The 12114-nt window shown below is 42.1% G+C and overlaps 1 protein-coding gene across 2 annotated transcripts in view; it reads right to left on the bottom strand.

The window, feature by feature from the left end:
* Positions 1 to 12114, bottom strand: part of LOC115178511 (striatin) — a 99676-nt gene that overhangs the window by 22034 nt on the left and 65528 nt on the right. For both annotated transcript variants that reach the window (XM_029739727.1, XM_029739726.1), the window contains exons 3-4: positions 4726 to 4802; positions 2152 to 2233 (exon numbers count right to left, since the gene is read on the bottom strand). In XM_029739727.1, the coding sequence (XP_029595587.1) occupies positions 2152 to 2233; positions 4726 to 4802 (159 nt within the window). The remainder of the gene's footprint in view (positions 1 to 2151; positions 2234 to 4725; positions 4803 to 12114) is intronic.

The raw sequence follows: 12114 nt of genomic DNA, 5'->3' as shown, positions 1-12114 counted from the left end.
TGCTCCATCACAGTATTATCTGTCTATTCCTTTTTCTCTATAGGTCTCACAACTACGCATGCACGCACACACACACGCACAAGCAAGCAAGCACACGCAAGCAAGCACATACACAAGCACCACCATACCACGCACACTCTCTCTGTATCCCCTTCTGCTCATTCTATGTCCTGACGACTTTTGACACCCAGAGGGCACCAAAGTACAAACCTTTTAAGAGCTTTCACACCCCTTTGCACTCACGTGCTAGGAGTAACACACAGTGTGTGTGTGTGTGTCTCAAAATGTGTATATCGCTCTTTCTGTGTGTGTGTGTCTCAGTCGGTCTTAGTGTATGTACGCATCTCAGACTGTGTGTGTGAGCATGTGTCTAAGTGTGTGCGTATTTTACTCTGTGTGTACATTGCTCTATGCGTGTTGCTCTATATGTCTCAGTATGTGTGTGTGTGTGTGCGCGCATGTGTCTAACAATCCACACATCCCACCAGTCTCAGGGGGATTACTCCATTACTCTATTCATACCGAGGCTCTTAATCTCCATTAAGAAGATTTTCCTCCCTTTGATGGCTTTTTGTCTTAAGACAAGACACTTGCAGCTGATGGTGGTGCCCTATGGTTACAGCCACACACAAGCACACCGACAGTCCGGTGACATACAGCCACCAACTCCAAGAGGCATTCCCTATTGAGTCAGTGGTTGTTGTAACAACCCAGATGCAGGATAATATTAATTGTCCACGTCGCCACACATCTTCCAGCCAGAAATTGGGTGCTGGAGAGTTTCTGACAGCTGCACAGAGATAAAAACACACTGCTAAATAGATTATAAAGGATTGCATTTAAAAAAGGCCCAATGCAACCGTTTCTATATCAATATCAAATTGTTGCTGGGTAACAATTATACTGAACAAAAATAAACGCAACATGCAACAACGCGACCACTATTTTCCTCATGCAGCGCAACACATCTCCTTCGCATAGAGTTGATCAGGCTGTTGATTGTGGCTGTGGAATGTCCCACTCCTCTTCAATGGCTATGCGAAGTTGCTGGATATTGGCAGGATCAAGAACACGCTGTCATACACGTCAATCCAGAACATACCAAACATGCTCAAATGGGTGACATTTCTGGTGAATATGCAGGCCATGGAAGAACTGGGACATTTTCAGCGTCCTGAAATTGTGTACAGATCCATGCAACATAGGGCCGTGCATTATCATACTGAAACATGAAGTGATGGCGGTGGATGAATTGCACGACAATGGGCCTCAGGATCTCGTCACGGTATCTCTGTGCATTCAAATTGGCAACGATAAAATGCAATTGTGTTTGTTGTTATGCCTGCCCATACCATAACCCACAGCCACCACGGGGCACTCTGTTCACAACGTTGACATTATATACGTGGTCTGAAGTTGTGAGGCCGGTTGGACATACTGCCATATTCTTTAAAACAATGTTGGAGAGAAATGAACATTAAATTATCTGTCAACAGCTCTGGTGGACAGTCCTGCAGTCAGCATGACAATTGTATGCTCCCTCATTACTTGAGACATCTGTGGCATTGTGTTGTGTGACAAAACTGCACATTTTAAAAGTGGCCTTTTTTATTGTCCCCAGCACAAGGTGCACCTGTGCAATGATCCTGCTGTTTAAATCAGCTTCTTGATATGCCACTCCTGTCAGGTGGATGGATTATCTTGGCAAAGGAGAAATGTTCACTAACAGGGATATAAATACATTTGTTCACAAAATGTTTGCGAAATACGCTTTTTCTGTGTATGGAAAATATAGGGATCTTTTATTTCAGCTCATGAAAAATGGGACCAACACTTGACATATTGCGTTTATATTTTTGTTCAGTGTAAGTACCTGTAGTAGACTGTAGTACAATATTGCTTGGACTGTCTGGGAAGGGTTTGAGTGGGGAGGGGAAAATTGAAAAAAACTGTTTTTGGCATAGAGGTTTGGAACGCTCTTTGTTATTGGTCTATTAACCAATATCCCACATGGTGATGTCACCGTGGAAAGCCGAAACTCCCGCCCTTGCAAACCTTCTGATCAGAAGGTCACCAGGTCTCAAAGCACTTAAGTGTACAGCCATAGGGCACCATTAAGACCAAAAAAATGTGTGTGTGTGTTGCACTCACTGTCTGAGCAGCTGCCGTCCCTGTTTCCAACCCAGCTGACTACTGTTGGGGGGGCTCGGGACCTCGTTTTCATTCCCTTCATCTGATGGAGAGGGGAGACAAGAATGAGACAGAAGCACCATGTTATTAAGGCTTCACTCACAATCTTGAAGCATGGACTTACATACTTACAGTATTTGTGCTGCATTCAATTTCACTCCAAAATTCCAATTGAAACAGGTCAGGAGACATGGTGTAATCCAGGTTAGATTGTCAGAATGCATACAGTACATCTGAACAAAACATGTTAGTATTGTGACATTTCACATGCACAAATGTTACTCGTTTCAGGAAACTAGGCGTATGTCACACGTCACCACTTCACAGGAGGCATTTGAACATAAACATTTATTTTTAAGCAAAATGCGTTTTTTTTGTGGCAGAAATGCCTTCTGGAACATGAACTTTCATGTGCTTTAATAACAAACTTGTATTCCATCTGTAAATACGAATAAAATTGTTAAAATTACGAGCCCAGTTGGTTTTGCCACAGAAAATGACAGGAACCTTCCCGCAAGACATGATTGGCTGAGATAATGCATGGGCAGGACATGCTGAGTTTGGATTGGTCTGCCATGTAGCATGCTTCTGTCTATAACATGAACTGCTCAGTATGTGTTGATAGTCATTTCTACTGTGCTATTTTTGAAAGATATAACGTTAGCCATCGAGAAATACAAAAGTTTTGCTACTTTTCTCAACAACATTGATGCCCTGAATTTAGCAGGCTAGCGCTATCGACAGATCAGTTGGAAAAAGTGATGGGCTACTTTCTGCACACGCCACGGTCAGTGTGAACCAGAGTGACCTGATAACGCTGGCCAAACAAAATATAGCTACAAACAAAATGGAGTAAAATAGTTTCAGTCTGCCATGAAGCGTTCATCCATGTATACTGGTAAAAGTCTAACTACATTTTCAGATATTATACGTTTCTAATTGTCAGGAAGTCATTTTCATTGCAAGTTATAGCATACTGTTCGCTAGCTAGCGAACGTTACGTGTATGATCTGTGTAGTAGTATTATTCAAATCAGAAATCCATTTGCATTGCTAGTTATAGCCTAATGTTAGCTAGCTAACATTGAACCTAGTTGATTAGCTCTTAAGCTACCTGCAGATTCATACTACAGCTATGATAATGTTTATATTGGTAGTAGTATGAGTTGGGGTTACGCCGGTTCATTGTTTAGCTAGCTACCTACATGTCTAAACAAAAGACTCAACTTCAGCAGATGATTACAGGACCCATCAAGTTAGCCAGGTGTGTCTGGGGGTGATTCCAGCCATCTATTGTATTTAATGAACATGTGTACATGTCTAGACAACAGTGACCCATCCACTTAGCTAGATGTGGCTGCGAGGTGGTTATAGCATTTCCTTCACATAATCCATGAATTTCGACAAGTGTGTCAGGTGAACGTCATCTAATAACTAAAAAATATTTATATCTGGAGACTGTTTTGTTTTTTATATTGCTGCTATGCAAGTAACCCTTTTTACTGTACTGTTTACACCTTCTGCATCCTGTGCATCTGACAAATACATTTACGGTAATGTTAAGAAAAACATAACCTGCACCAAAGTCAGATTAGGATATAGACAAGGACTAGATAGTGTATTTGTACCTGGAGTTTTTCCTTACTGTAGGCTACTACTTTTAGTCTTGAAATCGTTGGTTGTTTACTAAATTACTCACTCTGTTTAGCACATGGCCTCACATGTGAATACTTAAAGAGATGTGTGGGGCTAAGGCTTAAGAGGTTGTGAATGATGCTGAATGGGAGTTGACAAAGAAGAGCTCTCCAGTAGGTGTACCAAAACATACAAGGGCCATTTTTTCAAAAGTGGGGTTACAAGTTTGTCAACTTTCAAAGCATAATTATTTTCCCATTGTTCCTCAACTGTATCAATTACAATTTTCTTGCTCGGAGTCTCTACTTTAATCCAATGTAAAAAAAAAAAAAAAAACTTCAAAATTAGCTACATAAGACCGAATCGAGGCGGTAGTTCCCAAATGTCACCATCATGAGTGATGACTGCTGATGAGATCTGCAAAGTCATGCTTTCATTTACAACCACTAACCTAGGCGCCCCCGATTTTGGTTGCGCTTTGTTTTTGGCATTTTTGGTTTTAATTTATTCCATCTATGTCTACAGTGTGTGTGAACGCATTGTGTAATCTTGAATATGTAAAGCACTTGGGGTCTGAGAAAGGCGCCATACAAATATTTCATTAGTCATTTTAATTGCGGCATTAAAAGAAAGCTTTACGATGTAGGACTCAAAGTAGTGTCACTGCCACCGGTTGGTCCTAAGAGTAGAGGTGGAACTTTTTTTTAACCTTTATTTAACTTCATTTATTTGGCCTACTTCAGCCAAACCCGGACGACGCTGGGCCAATTGTGCGCCGCCCTATGAGACTCCCAATCACGGCCGGTTGTGATACAGCCTGGATTCGAACCATGGTGTCTGTAGTGACGCCTCTAGCACTGAGATGCAGTGCCTTAGACCGCTGCGCCACTCGGGAACTTACCGGAATCATCGTAGCTGGGAGGTTTCATGTCTCCTTGGTTCAACTCTGTTCCATATTTGAGCTTGTGGTATTTTGATCTGAGGGTGAAAGGAAAAGAGAGAAAGAGAGGGACAGAGAGAAAGAACGAGAGAGAGGGAGGAGAAAAAAATAAAGCTTTAATGATAAGGCAGCCACAGTGATTTAACAGCTCATAAATGATCTAACAGAAGATAACCATCTCACTGTTGATTGTATCTGTAAATTAACTGGCTTCACACATACATTTGAAGAACTGTCTTGTAAATGGCATATATTATTATATTAAGAACAGGTGGGAGGGATGCTATACAGGAGGAAGAAAATAATTTGTTAATTCACTGGGTTGATATTAATCTAAACTTAATGGTGGATATTAAGCCATTTTAGTTGTTTTTTTTAACAAGATTGCTTCCATGCACAGATAGCATGCAAACTATACTACAAATTTAAATAAGGTAAAAATAATATATATATTTATTATAGGTCGGCCAGAGGAGTGTGTGACATCTTGGCCTGTACTCATAAGGCGTCTCAGAATATGAGTGCTGATCTAGGATCAGGTCCCCCCCGTCCATTCCTTATAATCTAAAAGAAAACTGATCCAAGATCAGCACTCCTACTAAGACAGGCTTTATGAATACAGGCCCTGGATGGGTGCACTCTTGTGAAGATGCGCTTACATGAGAACTTCTACTTGGTTAGCTAGACTGCGACTTGACTTGGTGTCACTCAAACATTGAATCCTTACAAACAAAGGCCATGAGGAGAGGGGATTAGGTGAGTGGAGTGCTGGTAATTCTATAAAATAAGACACTGAGGGGATGATGGATTACTTTAAAATACCATCACCATCATCGTCCTCATCAATATCATGGTCATTTAACTAATTTGTTTTTCCAAGTCGTTTACATAGGGATTTATAATCAAAACATTGACACATTGAATGTAAAACAGTTATGTGCATTGCACCATCACACCCTAGTTTATGCTAATTTCCAGTGATTCTTTGCATCATTATCCTCATCACCATCATCATCACTTATTGTCAGCCCCCAAAACTAAAAAGGTCTCTTTTTGTCAATAACAGTATTACCAGGAGAATATCATTCAAAACAATCTTGGATCACTTTTGCAATTCCCCCACTAATGTTTAAGGTACGGATTGGAGGTACGGATTGGGGGAGGGGAAGCTTAATCTAGATCTTTACCTTGGAGAAACTTCACCCAGGAGAGCACCAGAGGTCATCCAAAAAGAAATCCCCGATCACACTTGTAGGTGATGTCAAGGTAATGTTGGCTAGCTAAACTCATGCACAGAAACACATCATTGGGTGTAACGGTCATCTCGTGCCGAACTGCGCACGTGCAGGCTGTCAAATCAAACGCACTCACTCGATATAAAGTCGTGTTAGAGTAACAACATGTTCAAATCATTTAGGACATTGGCTTGAATCTAGATGAACAATAAAATGAACAACTAAAAAGGAACCATTTTTCACTTCTCTCATTGACTTCTCAAACCCTGGCCTGGTCTACCTAGTCTGCTTCGCAAGCGTTCCCGAAGGTGTCGCGATGTTGCATCTGTTTTTTTTTCTTCAGTTATCGTGTGCGATCACAGATGATCCATTAAATTGACCAGATACTTCAGTGGCCACTCTAACAATGAAAATAAATGTCTTAACATGGAAGGCAGTTAACCTGGGTACCAGTCTCTTTAGCTAATCCACTCCCTGTCGTCATGTCCCAAAGACTGCAATTCCAACCACAAAACATCTTATACAACAACTTGTCCAGCTAACAGCTAAATGTTTGTTTTTGATTTTGTTATAAATTCAAATTCTACTATTTGAGGCTCCACATGTTGTCATGGAAAATGAACAACCAATGAGCAACTCCGCCGTAAATCCAGTCTTTTTGGCAACGACAAGGAGTGGTATGAAGTGGAACGTTAGCTAAAGAGACTGGTATTCAGACTAGAAGACAGTCGGGAAGAGGCAAGATCAGGTGTGTACCATTCTAGCCGATGAGAGGGCAGACACACGCGTGAACAACAGGCACAACTCCGATAAAAAATGTAAAAAACTTTATATCAGTACTCATAACCTAAGCACTACAAAACGTATATTCAATGCATTGAGAAGCCTTTGTCCATAGATGCCACATATCAAGTTTCATGCAGATCGTGCCAGAAGAGTAGCGTTTTAAGTGTTTATCACCAAATGTAAAATGGCGTAACATCCGTCATTGAGGACCTTGTGGCAAATGTGTTCCTTGTAAGGAGGGACCAATGTACTGAATTTCATGACTTTATGTCAAACGGACTGAGGTGCGTGACCTTTCAATGTTAGCATTTTCATATCTTATAGCACCACCATCTGGCCAATCAGTGTAATTTTGTCAATGTTGGCTCTCTATGGCAAGACGGCTCATTGCCCCCGTTTCGTCAAAATCGGGTTAGTGCTGTCTGAGATATCGTATGTGACTAACAGACGGACACACATCCACAGTCCCCTCCCAGATTTCATTGTGGGGGAAACTAAAAATGAACCCTTCTTGCTAGCAATGGGGGTGACCTTGGTTGCATCCCAAATGGCACCCTATTCCCTAGTGTACTACTTTTGACCAGGATTCTGGTCAAAAGTAATGCACAATGTTGGGAATAGGGTGCAATTTGGGACGCAGCCCTTGACTTTGTCACTACCAAAGAGTTACAGCCCGGTCCCAGATCTGTTTGTGCAGTCTTGCCAACTCCCATGATTTGACATATTTATGTTTTGTATTTATGACGGCCTACCCCAGCCAAACCCGGACGACGCTGAGCCAATTGTGCGCCGCCCTAGGGGACTCCCAATCACGAATCGATCCAGGGTCTGTAGTGAAGCCTCTAGCACTGAGATGCAGTGCTTTAGACCACTGCACCACCCGGGAGCCCGACATGACAGTGACCATGGGAGTTGGCAAGACAACACAAACAGAGCTTGGACCGGGCTACAAGGGTGGATCTTAGTAGTCTAATGTAGTTTCCTCGAATCATCTCCTCTCCTTCATCTGCACTGATTTGTACACAGGGAACAGGTGAACGTAATATTGTGGATGCTTCTCTCAAACTAGTCAATATGTTTACTCTCTAGTTCTTTCATTTTAGGGCAGAATGCAGATGAAGGAACTGAAGAAGTACTTTGGCATAAATCAATAAAATGACAACACTACGTACTGTCGGTGCAAACTTATACAGATACACAATGCAATGTTAGCTTGCATTGTACATCTGGACAGACCGATTTTAAATAAACTGGAGGTTGGATGCTCAAGGTTTCCCTTACATGGAAAGGCAGAGAGAGAAACGTATAATACCAGTCAGAACTCCGAATGATACAGAATGACTCACGCTCAATTGAGTGGGAGCAAGCGAGAGAAAGAGAGTGGGAGCAAGGGAGAGAAGGGGAGAGAGTGGGAGCAAGGGAGAGAAGGGGAGAGAGTGGGAGCAAGGGAGAGAAAAGGAAAGTGTGCAAAAGGGAAGAGATGGAGAACAGAAAGGCGAGGAGACAAGGGCAGAGAAAGTGAAACAGAGATGGGAGACAGGCAGGGTCAAAGAGAGGGGGAAGGATGGACAAGGAGAGCGTGATGAGGACAGAAAGAGTGACGACAGAGAGAAAGAGAAACCGAATGAGAACAAGAGGGCAAAGGAGACCAAGAGAGAAAAAGACCGTGAACGAGAGAGCAAGAAAAGGGTGGGTGAGTCACGTGGAGTAGCCGGGAAACTTCCGTTCCGAGGCTATAATCAAGACAGAGTGAGGCTCTAGCTAGCCTAGAATCTAAACTGAAAGTAGGAGACTGGACATGTGGTTGGGATGGCTAAAGCTTGGAATCCAAACTGGTATGCTCCGTTTCACCATTGTAAAGCCTGGACCCCAAACTGGCATATTCTGTTTCACCCGTGATTCCTACCTAGCCTGGAATTCAAAATGAAACGGAGCATACTAGAGTTTGGATTCCAGGCTACAGTTGAAGTCGGAAGTTTACATACACTTTAGCCAAATACATTTAAACTCAGTTTTTCACAATTCCTGACATTGAATCCTAGTAAAAAGTCCCTGTCTTAGGTCAGTTAGGATCACCACTTTATGTTAAGAATGAAATGTCAGAATAATTTACTTTTGATTTATTTCTTTCATCACATTCCCAGTGGGTCAGAAGTTTACATACACTCAATTAGTATTTGGTAGCATTGCCTTTAAATTGTTTAACTTGGGTCAAATGTTTGGGTAGCCTTCCACAAGCTTCTCACAATAAGTTGGGTGAATTTTGGCCCATTCCTCCTGACAGAGCTGGTGTAACTGAGTCAGGTTTCTAGGCCTCCTTGCTCGCTCACGCTTTTTCAGTTCTGCCCACACATTTTCTATAGGATTGTGGTCAGGGCTTTGCGATGGCCACTCCAATACGTTGGCTTTGTTGTCCTTAAGCCATTTTGCCACAACTTTGGAAGTATGCTTGGGGTCATTGTCGATTTGGAAGACCCATTTGCAACCAAGCTTTAACTTCCTGACTGATGTCTTGAGATGTTGCTTCAATATATCCACATAATTTTCTTTCCTCATGATGCCATCTATTTTGTGAGGTGCACCAGTCCCTCCTGAAGCAAAGCACCCCCACAACATGATGCTGCCACCCCCGTGCTTCATGGTTGGGATGGTGTTCTTCAGCTTGCAAGCCTTCCCCCTTTTTCCTCCAAACATAACAATAGTCATTATGGCCAAACAGTTCTATTTTTGTTTCATCCGACCAGAGGACATTTCTCCAAAAAGTACAATCTTTGTCCCCATGTGCAGATGCGAACCGTAGTCTGGCTTTTTTATGGTGGCTTTGGAGCAGTGGCTTCTTCCTTGCTGAGCGGCCTTTCAGGTTATGTCGATATAGGACTCGTTTTACTGTGGACATAGATACTTTTGTACCCGTTTCCTCCAGCATCTTTACAAGGTCCTTCGCTGTTGTACTGGGATTGATTTGCACTTTTCGCACCAAAGTACGTTCATCTCTAAGAGACAGAATCCCATTCCTGAGCGGTATGGTGGCTGTGTGGTCCCATGGTGTTTATACTTGCGTACTATTGTTTGTACAGATGAACGTGGTACCTTCAGGCATTTGGAAATTGCTCCCAAGGATGAACCAGACTTGTGGAGGTCCACAATATGTTTTCTGAAGTCTTGGCTGATTTCTTTTGATTTTCCAATGATGATGTCAAGCAAAGAGGCACTGAGTTTGAAGGTCGGCCTTGAAATACATCCCCAGGTACACCTCCAATTGACTCAAATGATGTCAATTAGTCTATCAGAAACTTCTAAAGCCATGACATCATTTTCTGGAATTTTCCATGCTGTTTAAAGGCACAGTCAATGTAGTGTATGTAAACTTCTGACCCACTGGAATTGTGATACAGTGAATTATAAGTGAAATAATCTGTCTGTAAACAGTTGTTGGAAAAATGACTTGTGTCATGCACAAAGTAGATGTTCTAACCGACTTGCCAAAACTATAGTTTGTTAACAAGACATTTGTGGAGTGGTTGAGAAACGAGTTAATGACTCCAACCTAAGTGTATGTAAACTTCCGACTTCAACTGTAGGTTTTAACTATCCAAACCACATGACCAGTCACAGTCTCCCATATAGCCAGTCTAGTCTAATCCGCAGGTTGCCTCGCAGTGTGTTGTAGAGAAAGATCCAATTAAATTATTCTAGGTGTCCGTTATGAAATTATATGGTGGAAGAGGGATGTGACGCCGTGCTACATTACCCATGAGTGTGAGCAGCACATGACTGTGGGAATGTGGTTAAAGGGGACACGGCGCCGCCTTGGTGCTGCGTTTTCCCACAATGAGTGTGTGCAACATGTGACATAATCCTGTGTAGGGGACAAGAGGTTACGATATGGCACCACAGGGCGTGTGTGTGTGTGTGTGTGTGTGTGTGTGTGTGTGTGTGTGTGTGTGTGTGTACACATGAGCAGCAGGTTATCCTGTATGTATGGTATAGTGCCTTCAGAAAGTATTCATCCCCCTTGACTTATTCCATATTTTGTTGTGTTACAGCCTGAATTCTAAATGGATTAAATACAATATTTTTCTTACCCACCAAAACACAATAGCCCAAAATGACAAATAAAAACATGTTTTTAGGAATGTATTGAAAATAAAATATATAAATATCTCATTTAAATAAGTATTCACACCCAAGTCACCGTTGGCAGCTCCTTTGAGTCGTCTTGACTATGTGCAAAACTGATCTGGATTTGGGGATTTTCTCCCATTCTTCCTTGCAGATTTTGTCAAGCTCCGTTAAGTTAGATGGGGAGCGGTGGTGAACAGCAAAGTCTCTCCACAGTTTTTCAAATGGGATTCCAGTCTGGGCTTTGGCTGGGCCACTCAAGGACTTTCACATTCTTGTTCTGAAGCCATTCCAGCGTTGCTTTGGCTGTATGCTTGGGGTCATTGTCCTGTTGGAAAGTAAATCTTCGCCCCAGTCTAAGGTAATTTGCACTCTGAAGCAGGTTCTCATCAAGGATTTGCCTGTATTTGGCTCCATTCATTGTTCTCAGTCTCAATGTAATCAATTTTGAATTCAGGCTGCACAAGTCAAGGGGTATGAATACTTTCTGAAGGAACAGTATGTGATAGGATAAAATAGTAATGTCTCAATGCTAATATTTCCACAGTGTGTGTGTGTGTGTGTGTGTGTGCGCATCATGTGATACCACTGGGGCAGTGTTTCTCAATTGTGGTCCTGGGAAACCACTGTGTTTGATTGACCTCCCGTAAGACAGTGGTTCTTCCTTTAAAAGTTGCGTCGTACTGCAGCACAGCTTGCGTGGTGCCGCAGAATTCTATGGCACGTTATTTAAGTGTCAGCCATTGTTGCCATTAATGCTAGTTAGTGCTAGTTTGACCACCAGAGGGCATCTTTGAGAAGCATTTGACAGTTTTTAATAGTGGCTGTACTAGAGAATTTAAAACCTTTTTTGTAAGAACATAGTATATGGAATTGATTAAGAAATTTAGCTTAATTAATTTGATTAATATAATGGTGTTTCTATTCCAAGAAAAACTAAAAATGATACATCTGACAGACAGCAACTGATTCAGTAACACTAAACAAGGATTAGATGGAGGCAGATGTTATAGGAAGAGCCATGGATGTATAGCTGAGGGAAAGGTGGGAAGTGTCTGGGCAATGACAGTATCTTTTATTTAGCGAGAAGAAAAGAGGAGAATAAGGAAGCGAGAAAAAGCTTTGTTAACATGGGGGAGGTGGGGGGGAAGCGGTGACTGGCTTTCAAAAGTTGGCGCTGTACAACGTGACCGGTCAGGAGTAGGCT

The sequence above is a fragment of the Salmo trutta genome, chromosome 38, assembly GCF_901001165.1.
Source record: "Salmo trutta chromosome 38, fSalTru1.1, whole genome shotgun sequence".
NCBI classification, from domain to species: domain Eukaryota; kingdom Metazoa; phylum Chordata; class Actinopteri; order Salmoniformes; family Salmonidae; genus Salmo; species Salmo trutta.
The sequence above is the reverse complement of the archived record's forward strand: the minus strand, read 5'-3'. Positions and strand labels throughout refer to the sequence as shown.